Raw genomic sequence first — 20,910 nt, 5'->3', positions numbered from 1 at the left:
CAAAACCACTGCAGATGGTGATTGCAGCCATGAAATTAAAAGACTCTTACTCCTTGGAAGGAAAGTTATGACCAACCTAGACAGCATATTAAAAAGCAGAGACATTACTTTGCCAGCAAAGGTCCGTCTGGTCAAGGCTTTGGTTTTTCCAGTGGTCATGTGTGGGTGTGAGAGTTGGACTGTGAAGAAAGCTGAGTGCCGAAAAATTGATGCTTTTGAACTGTGGTGTTGGAGAAGACTCTTGAGAGTCTCTTGGACTGCAAGGAGATCCAACCAGTCCATCCTAAAGGAGATCAGTCCTGGGTGTTCATTGGAAGGACTGATGCTGAGGCTGAAACTCCAATACTTTGGCCACCTCATGCGAAGAGTTGACTCACTGGAAAAGACCCTGATGCTGGGAGGGATTGGGGGCAGGAGGAGAAGGGGACGACAGAGGATGAGATGGCTGGATGGCATCACCGACTTGATGGACATGAGTTTGGGTAAACTTCAGGAGTTGGTGATGGACAGGGAGGCCTGGCGTGCTGCGATTCATGGGGTCGCAAAGAGTCGGACACGACTGAGCGACTGAACTGAACTGATGGTTCAGTCGCTAAGTTATGTCTGACTCCTGTAACCCCATGGACTGTAGCCCTCCTGGTTCCTCTGTCCATAGGATTTTCCAGGCAGGAGTACTAGATTGGGTTTCCATATACACATATATTAATATATAATATGAAATGCATAAGATAGGAAGAAATAACCGTTTCCCAACTCACAGCTTGTGACAGTGTTCTTTCAGTCTGCTGCTTGAGACCCTTTATTCATGAAGTCAGTGTAGTTGGTTGTGGTTGCTGCTGCTGCTGCTAAGTCGCTTCAGTGGTGTCCGACTCTGGGAGACCCCATAGACAGCAGCCCACCAGGCTCCACCATCCCTGGGATTCTCCAGGAAGGAACACTGGAGTGGTTGCCATTTCCTTCTCCATGGTTGTGGTTAGCTTTATCAAAATTAAGTATAGGGGAGAGAGGGGGAGATGGCAGAGCAAATTGCATTTAAACATTTTTTAAAATTTTATTTTTGTTATGATTATTATTTTTCCTTGGCTGTGCTGGGTCTTCTTCATTGCTGCTTAGGCTTTTCTCGAGTTGCGGTGAATTCCTTCCTGAAACTCTTATTGCAGTTAGGGCATGGAAGCAGAGTTGTCTATGAGTGTAAGTGAATATAGGATACAAAACATGTTTCTGAATGTAGGTTACAGTCACAAAGATTTCTTAAAAACTGGTCAGCTAGCAAATGTATGAAAAAAGATTGTTTTAAATGTATTTTCTTTATTTTGGTTGTGCTGGGTTTTTGTTGCTTTGCTCGGGCTTTGTCTAGTTACAGGGAGTGAGTTTCCCTTCGTTATAGGGCACAGGCTTCTCACTGCGGTGTCTTCTCCGGGTGCAGAGCACGGGCCCTGGATGTGGGCTCAGCAGCTGCGGAGAAGTCGCAGCCTCAGGGCACCCTCCCTGGTGGCCGAGGGGGCCTGATGACTGTCCCGAGTGTGGGAGCAGTGTGGGAAGTGGGGGCCCTAAGTCAGTGAGGGGGCCTCCTGGGGCAGGTTGAGGGGTGAATTCAGACTCATGTGGCGGTCTGGGGGAAAGAAGCCAGGAGGAAGCAGCGGGGGCGGTTCTTGAGTGCAGAGTGGGGCTCTGACCAGGGAAGGGTGCTGTGGGTCAGTTGTGTCCCCACTCTGTTATCCATGAGGCGGTGAGTGGGGGCCAGCGAAATGCCGACTGCTGGGACGTCTGTGCGTCCGTGGTCAGCTCCCCCCTCCCCTGTTCCCTGCCGTGTCTGGACAGTCCTCATCACTGTCGACAGCACTTTGTAAACACACGACCTGCTTCCGGTCTTTGCATCCTGACAGCCTCGCGCCTAGGCTCAGGCAGGGTCGCTCATTAGTGACAGGCCGCTGGCGTCCCCCTGTGAGGGCTAAGATCACACGTTCTCCCTGTCCCCGCTTCCCTTCTCTCCCCATGGCTTCCCATCCAGACCGTCCTGCCTTCAGGTCTCACCAACGCCTGGTCATGGCCTTACTGGCCCAGGAGGCTCCAGGCTCACCTGTCGGGGGAACAGCATACATTCTAAGACATTCGCCAAATCACCTGCTAAGAGGAGCTGCCCACGGCCTGCCTCTTTGCCTGCTCATCCACCAGTTAAGTTACAGGCCTGACACATGCCAGCAGCCCCCACAAGGGTTTTAAACCTGCCTTTCTCCTTGCGAGTGCAGTCTGGTACCTGTCACTTATTTATTTATGTGGCTGTACTGGGTCTTAGCTGAGGCATGCAGAACCTTTTTTTAGTTGCAGCATGCAAGCTCTTAGTTGAGGCCTGTGAGACCTAGTTCCCTGACCAGGGGTGTAACTCAGGGCCCCTGCATTGGGAGCATGAAGTCTTGGCCACGGGATCACCAGGGAAGCCCCTCTGTCATATTTTTAAGTTGTAGTTTTTCCTTCCCTGTTCAGTTCAGTTCAGTTGCTCAGTTGTGTCCGACTATTTGTGACCCCATGGATTTCCTTCCCAGTGACCTGGTTATTTCTTTGCCTTTGTCTTGAGTTTGTTTTTGTTTTTTGAAAGGGCAAAGACTAGGAAATTAGCATTTGGCCTGAAAAGCAAAATCTTGAGACCACCCCCACCACCGCCCTGTGGAAGGAGTCTCCTTCTCTCTGCCCTGCAATCCTGGGGAGTTTCCTGGAGGCATCAGGCCCTGGCAGGAGCAGCTTGCAAACTCTGGCTGCCCCACCTGCTCAGAGTTAGGGAGCCTGGGGCACCCCACACTCTCCTCCAAAAAGTCTCTTAGTTTCCTCTGACCCCTGTGACAAACCAGCACAAACTGATGACAACAGGAATGTGTCCTCTCTCAGCCCTGCAGACCACAAGTCCCACAGTAATTCTGCAGAGCTGCTCCTCGGGCTCCGGGAGAGTCTGTCTTCAGACAGACTTCAGGCCTCTGTCTTCACAAGGCCTCCCTGTGTCTGTTTCTGTCTCTTATCAGAGGTAAGAGATTTGCTTTGTCCTTGATTTGAGGACCCAGCCTCATCCAGGGTAAGGCTCTCCAGTTCCTTACTCCTAATGACATCTGCAAGGGCTTTTTTTCAAATAATGCCCCGTTCACAGATTCCGGGGGGACAGACAGGCCTGAGCAGCGGGGCAGGGCACCATTCCGCCCCTGCAGGTGCCGTCCTGTGTCTTGGCCTTGGCACTCTCTCACCAGCGGTGACACGTGACGTGCTCTTGTAGGTCTTCACTGATTTGTGCGGTGACTGCTTCTGTCTGTGCCCACCACACCGAGGACCTGTCCCGGGCCTGCAGAGTTCCCAGGACAGGCCCCGGCCTGGACCGCAGGGTGAAGAATGGTTCAGAGGGCCGCACGGGCGAGCCTGGGGCTGGGCCTGCACCACCTGCCTGGGGAGCTCTGTGTCCTCCTGGGAGCCTGGGCAAGAGTCAGAGGGAAGCAGGAGGACAAGTCAGACTCTAGAGTGTAGGAGGTGGGGACCACAGGGCAGGATCCTTTGTCAAGAGGGCAGTTTATCAGAACGAGTCCACATGCACCATGCCTGGGCCAGCCCTAAGAAGGGCTGCATTGGGCCCTCGCTGACAGCCCAGCAGGTACAACTCTGCACTTCCACTGATGGGGGCATAGGTTCGATCCCAGATCCAGGAACTAAGATCCTACCTGTCGAGCAGTACAGGAAAAGGAAAAAAATAGGAACTTCCCTTGTGGTCCAGTGGTTAAGAATCTGTCTTGCAATGCAGGGGACCTGGCTTTGATTCCTGGTCGGGGAGCATATGCCGAGGTGCAACTAAGCCCGTGCACCGCAAGGAAAGATCCTGGGCACCACAATTAAGACCAAAGCAGTCAAACAATATATAAAGAAAGAAAGAAAAGTTGTGTTGTTCGCATGCAGGTGCCCAGGCATGGAGACAGTCCCCCAGAGCGCTGGCGGTGGCTCTGAGCATCAGCCAGACACACGGGGCGTGACACAGTCGCCGTGCACCCCAGACGGACAGCCCAGCCACTGGCTGAGAAAAATCCCTCCAGCCTAATTTCTCTTTGTTCGTTTGGGAGCAGTTTTAGATTTACAGAAAAGTTGCAAAAGTAATTCAGAGCTCCCCCCAGCACCGCACACTCCCAGTTTCCTCTATTAATAACATCTTCTGTTAGTGTTACATTTGTCACAACTAATGAACAAATACCGATGCATTATTATTTTTAAAGTGACTGATTTTTTGCTGGCGGGCTTTCTCTAGTTGTGGGGGGTGCTGCTCTCTAATTGTGGTGCATGGGCTTCTCACTGTCCTGGCTTCACTTATTGCAGAGCAAAGGCTCTGGGGCACAAGAGCTTCAGGGGCTGTGGCTCTTGCGCTCTAGAGCTCAGGCTCAGTACTTGGGATGCATGGGCTGAGCTGCCCCCAGGCCTGTGCAGTCTCCCTGGACCGGGGATCGAACCCGTGTCCTTTGCCTCGGCAGGCGGATTCTTTACCACTGGACAACCAGGGATGTCCGTGACACGTTATGATTGACTAAAGTCCATTGTTCATTCATAGTTCCTCAGTGTTTCCCTAATGTTCTTTTTCTATCCCGGATCCTCACGTTACATTTAGTCATCACCATCACTTCTCTTCAGGCTTCTCTGGGCTGAGATAGTTTCTCACACTCTCTTGGTTTTGATGACCGTAACAGGGTGGAGGAGAACTGGTCTGGTGTTCGGTAGGATGGCCCTTGGTTGGGATTTGTCCGCTGTTTTTCTCATGGTTAGACTGGGCTTCGGAGAGGAGGAGCCTTTATCATCACACGGGCGCCAGGGCATGTGCCGTGAACGTGACTTACCGCTGTGGTGCTGACCGTGATCACCTGGCTGAGGGGGTTTCCTGGCAGCTGTCTTCACTAAAGGGACTCCCCTCCACTTTCTGTGCTGCGCCCCTTGAAGGGAAGCCACCACCCGTGGCCCACACCTCCGGGCGCACGCTTATGCTTCCCTTCTTCCAGGGCTCAGCGTCTGTGTCAGTTACTTGGGAGTCTTCAGCCTGGGAGATTTGTCTCTTCCTCCTCATTTATTCAATCACTTATTTATGTTCGTGTGGACTTGTGGATATTTATTTTGCACTTCGGGCTATAATTCAACACTGCTGGGACTTCCCTGGTGGTCCAGTGGTTAAGATTCCGCACTTGCGCTACAGGGGGTGTGGGTTCCATCCCTGGCTGGGGAACTGAGATCCAGCATGCTGTGGTGCAGCCAAAATAATAATAATAATCCAACACTGCTTTATTGATTTTGTTGCTCACAGTGTTCCTGCTTTGGCCACTGGGAGCTCGCACCATTGGCTGTGGCTCCTGGCCGGCACCTCAGGGTGGCCCAGGCTCATCCTTAAGTTTCTGGCCCTGTCTTAGAAGCAGCCCTCCCTCCCCGAGTCAGGGACTGTTTTAGGTTGGAAACAGCAACAGAGGCCACTTGTAACAGAATCCTGCTTGTGTTTCCTAGGATGTCCCACACCAGCGGTGCTTGGGAGCACCCAGAGGGCAGGAGGGGCTTCCACGCTGGCTCAGGGGGTATCTGCCTCACTTGCATCATTTACAGGAAAGCGTGGGGCCCTCCAGGTGGCTTGGTGCTAAAAAATCCGGCTGCCAATGTAGGAGCCACAGGAGACACAGGTTTGATCCCCGGGTCAGGAAGATCCCCTGGAGGAAGAAATGGCAACCCACTCCAGTATTCCTGCCGGGAAGTGGTAGAACTAAAAAAAATAAAATAAAATAAAATCACCCAATGAACCAACAGGCTTCCTTGGGACTTCCCTGGCGGTCCAGTGGTTAAGAATCCGCCTTCCAATGCAGGGGATGTGGGTCTGATCCCTGGTGGGGGAACTAAGATCCCACATGCCACAGGGCAGCTGGAACCCAAGCCAAAAATAAAAATAAATATTTTAAAAAATATTATGCTTTCCCGTGCTCAGTCACGTGTCACCCCATGGACTGCAGCCCGCCAGGCTCCTCTGTCCATGGACTTTTCCAGGCAGGAATACTGGAGTGGGTTGCCATTTCCTTCTCCACACTGGGTGATTTTAAAGCACAGGAACTGAGAGCTCCAAGCCCCAGGGCCCACTGGCATCTCGCTGACACCAGTGCTTCATATTGTACATTTTTCCTCCCGGTCCTTTCCCTGTGGTTGGATAAGCTTTGAGTGTGCTTCCTCGGGAGGTTAAAGATAGGTTTGTTACCAAAACAGTGGGTTCACCTCTTGGTGGATGTCGAGCAAATAGACACAACCAAGTGCAAAGATGGGGAGAAGGAAGGATTTATTACTTGAGGTTGTTAGGGTGGACTCTTATCCACAGGACTGGGCATCCTTACAAAGCGGAAAAAACATTCTTTTATAAGAGGAAATTTGGACACAAACCTGTGTTAACCTGAAGACTGGGTTTGCCTCTTTGTGAATGTTAAACCAATAGACACAACCAGGCCAGAGATGGAGAGAAGGAAGGACTTCTTACCTGCAGCAAGTTAAGGGAAATACAAGGGGTCTTTTCCAAAGCAGCGTCTCCCTGAAGAGCAAAGCTGGGGAAGTCTTGAGCTCAGGGTCCCTGAGTATTCATGAAAGGGCTTGAGCAGAGGAGAAGTCAGCATAGAATTGGGGCAAAGGTCCAGAGTCCAAGCTTCAGTTGATCGAAGTCAAGAGGATCAGCGTCATTCCACCCTCCACCTGCTTGGGTGCCTTAGCTCCCAGAGAATTCAAAGATATATTTATTATTATGTGCATGCTTTGGGGAGGAACTAGGACTCTGCCTTATTTGACTGACTTTCCTCTGTTCCTGCCTTCCTTTGTTCCCTTAAGATCATTAATTACTGAGACCTGTTCAAGGACAGTCATTGCCTCCAGGCTTCGATCGCATAATGGTTTAGGCCAAAATGCTTCTCTTTTGTCAGGAGAGCCATTCCTGGTTCTTTCTCCAGGGACTCCCTAACTGATCTGCTTACAGGTTTCCAGGGAGAGCTCCTCAAGTATTAGGACACTTACTATAAGCTTGGCCACAAAGGGCAGGCAGCCACACAGCAGGACAAAGGTGATCTCTTTTTTAAAAAGTTACTTTTATTTGCTTCTTTTTGGCTGCCCTGGTCTCTGTTGCTAGGAACGGGCTTCCTCTAGCTGCAGCAGGCCGGGGCGCTCTTCGTTGTGGTGTGGGGGCCTCCCATTGAGGTGGCTGCTCTTGTTGTGGCACACGGGCTTAGTCGCCCCGTGGCGCGTGGGAACTTCCCTGACCAGGGAGCAGACCCATGTCCCTTGCCTCAGCAGGTGGATTCTTGACCTCTGAACTACTAGGGAAGTCCAAAGGTTAATTTTCTAAAAGTATTTCTGAGAATGGAATCTCAGGTCCAAGCTGGCATCACCCCAAAGTGGGTTGGGCTCCAGGGCAAGTGGAGACCTCCAGCCACCACGCTCTAGAGCCCACCACACCCCGCCTCTGGCTGGGCGACCTGGCTGGCAGCTTAACCTCTCTGTGCCAATTGAGGCGGTTGGCACCAAGTTGAAAAACAACAGAGGACTCAGAGGCCTGTTGGTGACGACGAAATCAAAGAGCTGATGGGAAGTGCTCTTGTAAATGATTAAGCAGTCAGGGCAGGGGACTCTGGCATCCAGATGCAGGTTCTGGTGTCTTTTTCCTGCAGGGAGATTGAAGTCAGGTTAGGCGAAGCGTGCCTCTGTGGCAGTGCTGGCATCGGGTCATTGAGGATGAATCACAGGCCCTGGGCTGGTGGAGGAGGCCGCCTTCTCACCACGCCCCATTTTGCTCCCCAGGACTGAGTCTCCGCCGTCCTGAGCAGGCCTGGAATGGGTAATGGTGTGAAGGAAGGCGTGGTGCGTTTGCGTGATGATGCCGAGCCCGTCCTGCCCGCGCACGTCTCCTCAAAGGCAAGTACCCTTGCCCCGCCATGGGCATGCTCACCCGCTCCCTCTTCTGTGCTCACACCCCATATAAATCACCCCTCCCACGCTGAGGGCGGCGGCAGTGGGGGTGATGCAGGCCACTGCCTAGTCCGTTTTTATAGCCCTGTCTGTGCTGTGGATCCAGCTGCCCCACCGCTTGGCAAGAAGTCAAAACCTCACCCACATTTGGCGGGGATGTCAGAGGTGTCCCAGGGTCCCTCTTCTGACTCAGATTTGCCAACACAGAGGGATTAGCCAAAGGTGGAGGGGGCTGAGGGGGGCTCCTCATGCCGGGGAGGAGTTCACCCTCAGCTCTGAAGTGCGTCCCCAGTGACGCCCTTCAGCTGAAGACAAAAGTTTCATTCCCTCATAAAGAAATTGGATCAGGCCCGTGTTTGTTCACCATAGAAGCCAGGAGAAATTCTCCCACCAGAACCTCGAGCATGGACTAATCCACCTTCACTGCCAGGCTGGCTCCGGTGCCTGCGGGCAGTTCTCAAAGTCCATGGGCTCAAAGGCTGAAGCAGCGTCAACCTCTGGCCCTCCTGACCTTCCCCCAAGCTCCAGGTTGCCCCGCGGAGCACCAGGCGGGCAGGAGGCCTGGTTCTCGGGACCACCGTCACCACGCCGGTCGGCAGAGGGGTGAGCCCCAGAGCAGGCACCCCCTCCCCCAGTTTAGTGAACTTTGCAGCAGCGTATGAGGGAGACGTGGCCTGCCTCCACTGGCCCAGGTGGATCCCGCCAAGTGGATGTGCCCAGCCTGCACCGGGACCCACGCAGCAGCAGTTGGCCTCCATGCTAGCTGGCACGGCCCACGTCAGCCTTGCCTGCTTGGCTAACCCAGTGCAGGGCGCTCACTCCGCAGTGTCCCGTTTCTTTGGCTAAAGAGCCAGGCATCTTCCCATGGTTTCACTGCTCGCGTGGGTCCTGTCTGTGGATCACCCATTTTCTCTCCATCAGGCTGCCTGCCTCACTCTTCATTTGCAAGGATCTCTCCTATGATGAAAAGTTAGAACTGGATATGAAACAATAGACTGATTCGAAATTGGGAAAGGAGTACGACAGGGCTGTATGTTGTCACCGTTGTTATTTAATTTATATGCAGAGCACATCATGCAAAATGCTTGGCTGGATAAATCACAAGCTGGAATCAAGATTGCCAGAAGAAATAGCAATAACCTCAGATATACAGATGATACCACCCTTATGGCAGAAAGCAAAGAGGAACTAAAGCACCTCTTGATGAAGGTGAAAGAGGAGAGTAAAAAATCTGATTTGAAACTCAACATTCAAAAAACTAAGATCATGGCATTTGGTCTCATCACTTCACGACAAATGGAAGGGGGAAATGCAGAAGCAGTGACAGATTTTATTTTCCTGGGCTCCAAAATTACTGAGGACAGTGATGCTTGCGCCTTGGAAGAAAGCTATGACAAACCTGGACAGCATATTAAAAATCAGAGACATCACTTTGCCAAGGAAGGTCCATCTAGTCAAAGCTATGATTTTTCCAGTAGTCATGTACAGATGTGAGAGTTGGACCATAAAGAATGCTCAGAGCCAAGGAATTGATGCTTTTGAACTGTGGTGCCGGAGTAGAGTCTTGAGAGTCCCTTGGACAGCAGGGAGATCAAACCAGTCAATCCTAAAGGAAATCAACCCCGAATGTTCATTGGAAACTGGTGCTGAAGCTGAATCTGTAGTACTTTGGCCACCTGATACAAAGAACTGACTCATTGGAAAAGACTCTGATGCTGGGAAAAACGGAGGGCAAGAGGAAAAGGGGGCGGCGGAAGATAAGATGGTTAGATAGCATCACTGACTCAGGGGACATGAATTTGCACAAAGCATGGGAGATAGTGAAGGACTGGTGTGCTGCAGTGCATGGAGTCCCAGAGTTGGACACAAATTAGAGACTGAACAACAACTCATATGATGGTCGTGGAGACTTTGACCATTTGGTGATGCCTTTGCCAACCATGGTGGCTTCCCTGGTGGCTCAGATGGGAAAGAATCTGCCTGCAGTGGAGGAGACCCAGGTTCGATCCCTGGGTTGGGAAGATCCCCTGGAGGAAGAAATGTCAACCCACTCCAGTGTTCTTGCCTGGAGAATCCCGCAGACAGAGGAGCCTAGCGGGGTACAGTCCATGGGGTGGCAAAGAATCGGACACGACTGAGCAGCTAACACTTGTCTTTAACGGATAAGCCAACTGTGTCATGTAGGAGTCCCCGGGAGTGTCAGCAGCCGCCCCCTGCACTGAGCGTGTGAAGGGAGCTCCCCGCGTGTGCTCAGCGCACCACACCAAGGGCTCGGGTTTCAGGACGCGTGTCCTTGCGCGTGCAGAGCTGGCCTGGTGCTGATGAGCCCTGCAGGCTTCCCAGGAAGTGGGGGAGACGGAGGGACACCTGGGCTCTGCCTGCAGCGTTCACAGCCCGCGGGCGGGCCGCAGGGCATTCCCTGAGCTCACAGAGGCTGGAGGTCAGCGGTCGCCACGCGGATTCACAGAGGGGCAGGTGGGCTTCAGAGCCGGTGCCAGAAACACCCCTGAGCCTTCTGGCATCTGGTGTCCACGTCCCTGAGAGCCGGCTGTCCAGAACCTTGCTGTGTGACCCAGAAAAGGCAGGGTCCCCGGTGACGGGTCTCTGTGAAGCAAAAAGGTGGCACCCTGCAATAAAGCTCGCCGCAGAAACTGAGTCAGGAACACACTGCCGTGGGGACTTGTTCTTCTAGCGAGAGGTGGGCGGGGCTGCGGGACGGGCACCAGGGGCATTAAGGGCAGGGGCCAGGTCGAGGGGCACAGGGCCCTGGGGACATTCACCTGGGACACCACCTGGGGTCTGGGCCAGGAGCCAGCACTTGACTGTGTCAGAGGTGAGGGACCGCGGAGCAGAGAGGCCCTCCAGTCACTGCGGACAGACCCAGCCCTCCCCCTGAGCCTCCCACAGAGCTGAGCAAACCTGGGCATCGCCCTGGACTCCAGCATGCCCACTCAGGAACGCAGACTGCCAGTCGAACCCCTCAAAGGCCCCCTCATTACTCCCCATCTCGCAGCCTCCCCTGGTCCCAGCCTCTGCTGTCTCAACCCTGGGGGTCACAGGAGCTGCCTCTCCTCTGGTTCCAGTTAAAATAACCTGTTCACCTTGCACGCGTCTCCATTTCTCTGTAGGCCAAGGTCAGCCTCCTTGTCGGGCTCTGTGGGGTCCAGCCTCGCCCACCTTTCGTGGCGTCTCTCTCCCTTCCCTGTGTCAGCCGCCCTGCCCTCCTTGTGGCCCCCCAGGACCGCCCCCCCCCCCCGCTCCTTCTCACTGGGGCCTCTGAGTGTCCAGCCCCTCCCCCTGGTTAGTGTCACACACACACTCTCGCGCGTGCACCCGCGCCCTGCCCTTAGGCGCGCCTCATCTTACAGCCTTGGCCCCTTCCCGCATTCTCCTGGCACTCCGAGCCCCCTCCCCACAGCCCCACCCAGACCGCGGATTCTGCACACGTTTGTCTAAGAGTTCCTCCATGTCCGGCTCCCTCCGTCGACTGGCAGCCCTGGCAGGGGAGTGGTGCTGGCTGGTACATCCCCCGCCCCACACTGTGACTCCAGGCTCCTGAGGGCACCTGGGTCGGGTGGACGTCACAGACTCCCAGAGTCGCTGAGCCCCTGCTCCTCACCTCCTTGCTCGCTCTATGCCAGAGTCATCGGGGGTCTGGGGAGGTGGGAATGGCGCCTCCAGCCCGGTGAGCAGACGGCTTCCTGGGCTGCGATTCGGGGCTCCATGGGCCTCAAGGGAAGGAGGGCTGTTTGAGCCAGCGCTCCGGGAGCCACAGAAAGACTCGGGAAAGCACCGACTTTGAGCCTGGCCACAGGAGCGTGAAGGGCAGGTGAGCCGTGCCTGTCCCGATTGCTTTCGGCTTAGCTGGATGAAGAGCCACAGACACCAGCCTGATGGAAGGTTGTGGAAAGAGCACAGGACACACTGAACAGTCAGGGTCTGCTTGCCTGACACCCACCACGCACTCCCCGGACCGCAAGGAGCCTTTACCCTGAAACACTGAAGCTCAGGAGTCCCTTGCCATGGGCAGTGGGTGCAGCCAAGGCCTGAAAGTAGGACAGCTGAAGGGCGACTCTTATGTTTGGAGTGAATCCCATCGTAGGCCGTCTCTGGGAACTTAGAACCATGCGCGGCACCCCCGCCAGCGTGTCACCTCTCACGCGGATGGCCCCTGTGGCCCAGGAGGCTCTCACTGTGTGCCCCCAGGCTCTGTGGCCAGTGCTGCAGCCTGCCCAGGGCCCAGCAGGGCCGTGTCACCCTGGCCACCATACGTCTGGCCGCCCCCGGCCAGGCAGAGAAGAAAAGCCTTTCTCCTGGAAACTGTTCCAAGCAGAGCAGACGCCTCCTCTCCCTCTCTGATGACAGACAGCGTGTTTGTGTGTTTTCTTGCAGAGTGATCACAGGCAAGTTCTCAGCTCCCTTCTGTCTGGGGCACTGGCTGGTGCTCTTGCCAAAACAGCTGTAGCTCCCCTGGACCGAACCAAAATCATCTTCCAAGGTGAGCGCTGCCCGTGCACCTGTCACCCGTGACCGACGGGCTGCCAGGCGCCCACCTCCCCCCACCAGGGCCCCGGACTGCACTGCCAAGGGGTCTCTAAAATGCCTCTTTTTTAAAAGAATTTATTTATTTGGCTGCGCCGGGTCTCAGTTGCAGCACATGGGATCGTCAATCCTCATTGCAGCAGGCTTTTTCTTGCAGCACGTGGGAACTAGTTCTCGAAATTGGGCCCCCTGCATTGGGAGTGCAGACTCATAGATCCTGGACCACCAGGGAAGCCCTGGAAATGCCTCTTTAGAATCCACTTAGAAAGTCTGTTAGTGTTTAGGACTGGCATCACAAAGTACCAGAAACCAGGCGGCTTAGAACTGCAGGAATTTATTCTCATTTTCTGGAGGCCAGAAGTCCACATTCAAGGGGTCCGTAGGGTTAGCTCCTCCTGGGTCCCTGAGGGAGGACCCTTCCTTGCCTTTTCCAGCTTCTGATGACTCCAGGCATCCTTGGCTTGTGACTGCACCCCCCCCCACCCCAGTCTGTATGTCTGGATCCCCTCCTTTTATAAGGACCCACACCATTGGATCACCCTACTTGAGCATGACCTCCATTTAATTACACCTGCAAAGAGCTCGTTTCCAATTAAGGCCTCATTCATGGGCGCTGAGGGTGAGAGCATACATGGACATTTCTTTGGGAAGACAGTTCAAGAATCCCGTTCCCTCCCTCCTTTGGGTTTAGCAAGCACAGGGTCCCCTGAAGATGAGGCCTTTGTGTCCCCTACGTGGTGGACAGGGTCATAAGCTGGGACCCCTGCCCCTCAGCTGTTTGGGAGGAAGGAACTGCAGACTGGAGCCAGGCCCCTCCCACTTGCTCACGCTGGCCTCTCACCTCTCTGGGCCTCAGGTTCCTTGTCCATATAACAGGACCGTTGGTACCAACCTCCCGCCTGAGGAGGAGGCGGGGGAGTGAGGGTGAGGACACATCTCCTCCATCAGCTGAGCTGGTCCTGGAACAAATTCTGACCGAAGCACCACACGGGGAGCTGAGTTTAATTCCGAAGGCAGAAGCTGTGCATACACCCCCACAGAGAGGAGTGCAGGGCTGTGCTGGGAAGGCAGCAGACGCTTGGGAAGTGCAGCGTTGGGGATGCTGCCGGGCTGAGACCCCCTTGCCCCCTGCTGAGGGAGCTGGAGCCCCTCAGCTGACCCCTGCATGGCTGGCGGCTGGGATGCCTCCCTCCAAGGGACTTGGGGGAGATGAAGTTCAGCCAGGTGGAGACTGCTGGGTGCCGACCCCACCCCCCCAGAGAGCTGCATCCTTCCACGGGCCCTCACTGTCCTGCAGTCAGTGGCAGCTGGGCTCTTCTCCCTGAAGAAGGGGAGAAGTTGGTGCAGAGTGGCCTGGGCGTGGGGGTGGTGGGGAGGCTCCTGGGGAGGGGGTGACTTTGCTGGGGATGCCCCACCTCGGCCCTTATAGGAGTTGAGGGGGGGCATTTCCAGGGGGATGCCCTCCCTCCCCATGCTCAAACTAGACCCCTGTGGTGGGGGTCATGCAGACTGGAGTTGGGGGGGCCCAGCCTTCATATCCAACAATCTCTGTTGTGTGTTTTTTTTCCAGTGTCCTCAAAAAGATTTTCTGCCAAGGTGAGCCGCTCGGTCATGGACCCCTGTCTCTGGGGCCTTCACCTCTGCCCTACTGGGCTGGCAGAGGCAGGGGAGGTGGGTGGTAGGGGCTGGGCAAACGCTTTTCAAGGGGCTTTTTCCCACTGGTTCCCCGACCCCCACCCCAGGCCAGCTGCAGGACTGCTGGGTGACCAAGGCCTCCCCTGCCAGGCGCTGGGGCCAAGGCCATCTGTTTGCACCCTGAGTCTGCCTGGACACAGCCCTCCCTGGGAAGTGATGGGAGACCCACCTGTCCAAGGGGACTTGATGGTCTAAACTCACAGGTTTCACATTTGATATATTTTTAAACACAGAGCAGGTGTCATTGTTCCTTTTTGTGGTTTTAGTCACTAAGTCACATCTGACTCTTTGCAACCCCATGGACTGTAGCCTGCCAGGCTCCTCTGTCCATGGGATTTCCCAGGCAAGAATACTGGAGTGGGTTGCCATGACCCCCTCCAGGGGATCTTCCCTGCCCAGGGATCAAACCCACATCTCCTGCATTGGCAGGTGGGTTGTTTACCACTGAGCCACCTGGGAAGCCCACAGAGCAGGTGTTGTCTTCTTAATAAAGGAAAATAAATAATATTTTAAAAGCTAGGCTTCCAAACACCTACAAAACCCCCTCAGTGGGGCTCAGTCTGCTTTGCAACCCTGCTTTCCCCCGTCTCACTTCATGGTTCCCAGGGTTGGAGGAGAAGGGGCGGGGGTCCCCGCGCAGAGCCCGGGGCGGTCTGTGAGGTCCCCGCCCTTCCCAGGCGCAGGGCTGGTCTAAGGACGGCGAGCGGGAGGGCACCGGCGCTCGGCCAGAGGCCTGGGGCGCTGACACCGCGCCTCCCCTGCCCGCCCCCAGGAGGCCTTCAGGCTCCTCTACTTCACCTACCTCCACGAAGGCTTCCTGAGCCTGTGGCGCGGCAACTCGGCCACCATGGTGCGCGTGGTGCCCTACGCCGCCATCCAGTTCAGCGCGCATGAGGAGTACAAACGCCTCCTGGGCAGCTACTACGGCTTCCGCGGAGAGTGAGACCCCGCTCCCCCCCCAAAAACCCCGGCCCTCTCAGCTCTGTTACCGCACCCTGTTCTCCTGTCTTCCACCTGGCCACCATGTCAGAACTTCTCTCGTTTCCCCGGTCTCCTCGAACCTACATCCCAGGACGGCCACGGTCCCCCTGTGCCCCAGAGCAGGTGGGAAAGACGCCTGTCCTTCATTCATTCAGACAAGCAGGGGCAAAGGCAGGCACCCCCAAGAGACACCCCCCGCCCCGCCCATCAGCTCGGGAACAGGCTGCCCGTCCCCCACCTCTACCCCCACCCCAGACCTGTGGGCCCCCGGAGCCCTGGGCGCTCACCTTCACCCCCGCCCGCTTTCAGAGCCCTGCCGCCTTGGCCCCGCCTCCTCGCGGGCGCGCTGGCTGGAACCACGGCCGCCTCGCTGACCTACCCGCTGGACCTGGTCAGAGCGCGGATGGCTGTGACCCCAAAGGAGATGTGAGTCTCACCCTGGTTCTCACCAGTACCGGGGGCTCTGTGTCTAGTGGGGTCCCCGGAGGGCTCCCCCACCCGGCCCCTGGGGACAGGGTCTGGGCCTCTCTGCAGCGGCGCATGAAGCTGTGCCGAGGCTGTGTTGCCCCGACCTCCCTGGGCCCCGCAGCTTTCCAGGAGGACAGTAACTGGGTCTCTCAGCTTCGGTGGCAGTCTGCTTCCAGCAAACCCAGAGTCTCCATGTTGAGTCGAGAACAGATCTGCTTAAAATGCATCTGAGTAAAAAACCAAGGGCCAAGCACAGCAAAGAGCCCAGTGGTATAGGTGGCCTGTGGATTGAGCATGCGTGGCCCCTCAAATGCCAGAACTTCTGCATGGTGGCTCTGTCAACATCCAGGCCTGCCCCTGCTGACTGGGAGGAGAGAGAATTAGTGAATTGATGTCTGCAGCCCCCACCCCCACCCCCGCACCGCTCTGTCCTACAGGTACAGCAACATCTTTCACGTCTTCATCCGCATCTCGAGAGAAGAGGGGCTGAAGACCCTCTACCACGGATTTGTTCCGACCGTGCTGGGGGTCATTCCCTACGCCGGCCTGAGCTTCTTCACCTATGAGACCCTCAAGAGCCTGCACCGAGGTGAGGAGCGCCAGCTAGGTCAGCACCTCTGCGGTCACAGGATGGATGGATGTGGATGGATGGGGAGGTGGAGGTGGATGGGGGCGAGTGGAGGGAGGGGCAGGCTGGAGGTCCAGGGTCTGGATCAGGAGAAGACAGAGCAAATAAGCCCACTGATACCTGCTACTTGGTGTGATCTGGTGTTAACAATCTGCCTTATTTGCTCCAAGTTGTTTTTTGTTAAGGAAAACAGTCAGGGTAAAGCTGAGATCCCTGGGACCCAATCCCCAGCCCCTCTCCCCTCACCCCTGCCTCTTTATTAGGGTCGGCTCCACCTTTCGCCTTCATTGGAAACCCTTCTCCCTGGGCTTGAGCGCAGCCTCCGAGCTGTTCCTGGTTATCGGAAGTGGCTGAGCGGCTGCCCCCTGCGCTTGCGGTAGTGCAGCGCTGGTCCGTCCTGTTTGGGGGACGGTGACCCCCGTGGGGGGCGGTGAGGCTGTTGCAGGTTTTCTGTGTCCAGTTGACTTCCAGGAGCTGTTCTCTTCGTGTGGGTCTGAGACCTCGTTCTCTGTTTTACCTTTTCCACCCTCTGCTCCTCCCGCGGCCCGGCTTGTCCTGGGGCCCGCTCCCCTTCCCTCCCACTCCTGGTGCTGACAAGTTCCATATGTTCTGCCAGTCTGCTGAGTGACTAGGGCGGTTCCCTGTTTTTAATCCCTAAGTTCAAATTGAAAACAGCGTGTTTTTAAAGAACCCCTATTGATCCCTTGCTGTTCCCTCCTCCCTCCAGCCGGCAGGTCCTCACACCAGCCGTAGAGAGGGCACCTGTTGGGCAGGCTGGGCAGTGTAGAGGGTTCGGGGCAGAGTGATATTCTCTTTCTTTACAAGATGGGAAACAAGAGTGGATCTGAGCTTGTTCTGGGTCATAGAGCTTGGTTATATGATTCTTTGTGCTTTGCAGTTGTAAAAATCTTTTGGATCTCACATTTGGTTAAAAATGGGGGATCAGTAGGTGAGGAAGAAGGGGAGCCGTGGCCCAGGAGAGCTGGTCGGCCCTGAAGCTGTGACACTGCGTGCACGTGTGAGCGCGGTGCAGGGGCCCGCGGGTGGACGCCAGCACCCCTGGCTGCCAGGGCGCCCCTTCCCATCGCCCTCACAGCCCCTCCCACCCTTCCCCCTGCAGAGTACAGCGGCCGCCCGCAGCCATACCCTTTTGAGCGCATGATTTTCGGGGCCTGCGCTGGCCTCATCGGGCAGTCTGCCTCTTACCCGCTGGACGTGGTGCGGCGGCGCATGCAGACGGCCGGCGTCACAGGCCACCAGCGCACCTCCATCGTGCGCACCATGCGCACCATCGTGCGGGAGGAGGGCGTGGTGCGCGGCCTCTACAAGGGCCTGAGCATGAACTGGCTCAAGGGCCCCATCGCCGTGGGCATCAGCTTCACCACTTTCGACCTCATGCAGATCCTGCTGCGACACCTGCAGAGCTAGGGGCGGGTGGGGTCGGCCGCGCTAGAGCTTCAGTTGGCGGTGGACCGCTGACCCCCTCCGTGTCTGAGCCCAGGGAGCAAAGATGTGCCGGGTTCCACGCAGAAGGCGCACGGACGCGCCTTGTGGAACGAGCTGGGGGCCTGGGGGGCCTGAGCTCACTGCGGCCCAGGTCTGAGGGGAAAGCCGGGGGCCCTTGTGCGTTGTTGGGACTGGGGGCGGGGTTCCCACGCGCTCTTCTTTCGGCCTCAGCTGGGCTGGGGCTGCCCCTGGAGGGGGGTTCGCTGTGGCCGCCCTGAGTGGGGCGTGGCCAGCACTGCCTCCTGGTGTGTTCTTTGCCCTTGGACAGGCTCCTGGTTCTAGGGACCTGGTCCCCACTAGGCTCAGAGCCAGACCTCGCCTGCCCCTTGCTGTTCTGAATCTGTGTTCTTGGGTGGAGGTAGGAGCGGGTGGGTGGAGCCCCAGAGAGTGTGGGGCCAAGGTCTGGCCTCCATGAGACCAGCCGTCTACTCAGCTGTGGCTCCAAGTGCAGCCTCCCACCCTGCCCCGCCTTTTCCTGCCTTCACCACTATTTCCCAGGTGACTTCTCCCTCCCCAGAGCCTGTGGCTTCTTCCAAGAGTGTTATCCTGATCGCAGACTCCTGATCCCAGGCCCCAGAGTTGGGTCTTCCCCTCTGTTACCCCTCTCCCACGCAGTTCGCACGGTTCCCAGGAGGGTCACGCCTCCAGGCAACAGGGTTTGAGGAATCGCCATGGGTTTGGGTCTGAGTCCCAACCTGGAGGCATCTGCCTGGATTGCCAGGAAGCTCTCGGCCCTACTCCACTGGCCGCAGTAATGGAGGCTGGGCCTCAGGCCCTGACCCTCTGCCCCTGGGCGTGGGGGCTCATGGGGGGAACCCATGGCATCTGGCACATTGTGGGTGCCCCACCTGAGCAGTTTCTTGGCTGGGACATGGGGCGATTTAAGGCCTGTGGGGTTGTCTGATTTGAGCCCGAGACAGCATCTGGGCTGGGGGCAGGAAGCTTGAAAGAGGCAGGGTTCCCCAGGGAGCTGGTCTCATGGAGTACCCCCCAGGGCCCACCAGGAATCACAGGGACTCAGAAACACCTGTTTTCTAATGACGTTTGGAGTTTGATTTTTGCTTTTGTTTTTCAATCTGGCTGGCCCTGGGTCTAGACACCGAAAACCCTAACCAGTCCAGTCTGGTTCCAGGACCAGGACAAGCAGTGGGCCGGTTTTCACAGTGGGCTCAGTAGCCATGAGGTGTGAAGGTCTGAGAGGGTGTGTTTCTGCCACACATGCATTTCCCATTGTGGCTGCCATTTCCCCCTTTTATTCTGTCCTGTTCCCGTTCTTGCTTTAGTCCCCTGGGTGCGAAGACCCCTCCTCTGTCCTTCCTGCATGTCTCCAGCAGCCAACTCCAGTCTTGTCTGCAGACTCTTGTTCCCAGGGGGCCCGAGCAGCCTGTGATGGCTGTCCCGTTGGGTAAACGTCTCACCCACCTTCTCTCCCAGCCTTGCCCAGCGCTCAGGAGAGGCAGGGGCACCCCTCACAGGGAGACGGGATGGGAACATGAGGGTGCCCAGGCCAGGGGTCCGCCCCTGGTGGGTGAGACTGAATGGATGTCTCGGCAGTGCCCTCCTCTGAGCTGCAGGCTGGGCTGGAGCAGGGAGGGCCCCAGCGTTACTCGCCCCAGAGCGCCTCTCCAGGGTGGCTCCCACCCAAGTGCACCTCGCCAGTGCCGACTCCCCTTACCCCCAGCCCTGCACACAGTTGGACCTTTGCCCTCGGCAGTCATACCCCTCTCACTGAGGGGTATGGCCTGATTTGGAGTTACATTTTGATGCCATGAAGACACTTTGTTTATACATAATGTTTATATATTTTAAAGATTTGTGCCAAGAGAGTATATTTAATAAAAATCAAAATGATTTTTTTTCTCCTGCCCATGTCTCTTCTTCAGCTCTGACCCTCATCCCCTAGGAACCAAAAACATGGTTAAAGTTATTTTGACAGATTGTCGAATAACCTTTTTTTTAAAAAAAAAATGTAATTGCTGTATGGATTGTTAACCCTAACCTTGATTTGGTCAGGATTTGCTAGAAAATGCAAACTGCATGAAGAGTTTACTGTGAAAAGTAGGTCTGGCTCCCTGTTCCCTTTGCAGGGACATCTCCCATTACCAGTGCCCCCTCCCGGAGAGATCCTGCATGCACACACTTGTCCCTTTGGGGACATCTGTCGGGATGGGCTGTGACCTGCTTCAGTGAGCACTGCCCCAGAGTCCCATGGTTTCTCCAGAGACCTCGGTCTGCTCTGTGATGGGCTGAGGCTTCTGGCATGAGTGTCACTGTCCACAGGGGCAGGAGGGTGAGGCCACCAGAGGGCTCCCAGGGGTCCTGAGACTCGCCTCACCTGCAGCCCATCGTGTGGAATGGCCTGCAGCACCCACCCAGCCCGGGACCAGGAGTGGGCGCCTCCGTGGGCAGGGGAGAGACAGGCCGGGCGAGCACACGTGCCCGTGCACAGAGGTAGACTCTGTCCCGGGATGGCCCACAGGCTGCTCTGCGTGCTGCGTTCATCCAGCCATATTTCTTGCAGGTCGGTAGCTGTCAAATACAGGATGCGTTTAGTAGCAGTTTCGTGTTCCCCAGAGGGATGGCCTGTGATGAGATCCACCAATCCCTATTGACCAGCAGCTAGGTTGTTACTGAGTTGTTGCCATGCCAACCTGGTAGTGGCTCCTGCAATTCCCCCCCCCCCCCCCAACATCCATCCCAACTTCTGGTCAGTCCCATTTCTCACACCGTCTCCTGAGCCTGAGGGGTGATGTCGGCCCCTCCTCACTCTCTTCCAACATTGTGGCATCCCCTAATATACAGAGGTGAGCTCTTGACCCCGTCTGGACCTGTGACAATAAAGATGTTTGCTAACCACTTCCAGGGAGACCCTCAAGATGCACCCTCCCTCTTCCACTGGCCCAGGAGATGAAACCCCAACCCTGGGTGGTTGTTGGCGCTATCTTGTGACTGCAAGGTCGGAAGGGTGAAGATGCCACTGCAGAAAGTGGAGCAGAGGGACTTTCCTGGTGGCCCAGTGGTTAAGTCACCACACTCCCAGTGCAGGGGGGCCCAGGTTCAACCCCTGGTTAGGGAACTAGATCCCACAGGCCACAACTAAGACCTGACTT

At 56.1% G+C, this 20,910-nt stretch overlaps 1 protein-coding gene across 4 annotated transcripts in view; it reads left to right on the top strand.

The window, feature by feature from the left end:
• Positions 1 to 19,665, top strand: part of SLC25A42 (solute carrier family 25 member 42) — a 45,130-nt gene extending 25,465 nt beyond the window's left edge. For 2 of the 4 annotated variants that reach the window (XM_020884499.2, XM_020884502.2), the window contains exons 2-8: positions 7,813 to 7,926; positions 12,373 to 12,478; positions 14,093 to 14,118; positions 14,990 to 15,156; positions 15,508 to 15,624; positions 16,104 to 16,255; positions 17,415 to 19,665. In XM_020884499.2, coding sequence (XP_020740158.1) covers positions 7,846 to 7,926; positions 12,373 to 12,478; positions 14,093 to 14,118; positions 14,990 to 15,156; positions 15,508 to 15,624; positions 16,104 to 16,255; positions 17,415 to 17,722 — 957 coding nt within the window. In that variant the 5' untranslated portion in view covers positions 7,813 to 7,845 and the 3' untranslated portion in view covers positions 17,723 to 19,665. The other 2 variants (XM_020884500.2, XM_020884501.2) reach the window with 2 other exon arrangements.
• Positions 19,666 to 20,910: the final 1,245 nt, after the last annotated feature.

The sequence above is a fragment of the Odocoileus virginianus genome, chromosome 3, assembly GCF_023699985.2.
Source record: "Odocoileus virginianus isolate 20LAN1187 ecotype Illinois chromosome 3, Ovbor_1.2, whole genome shotgun sequence".
Classification (NCBI taxonomy): domain Eukaryota; kingdom Metazoa; phylum Chordata; class Mammalia; order Artiodactyla; family Cervidae; genus Odocoileus; species Odocoileus virginianus.
The sequence above is the reverse complement of the archived record's forward strand: the minus strand, read 5'-3'. Positions and strand labels throughout refer to the sequence as shown.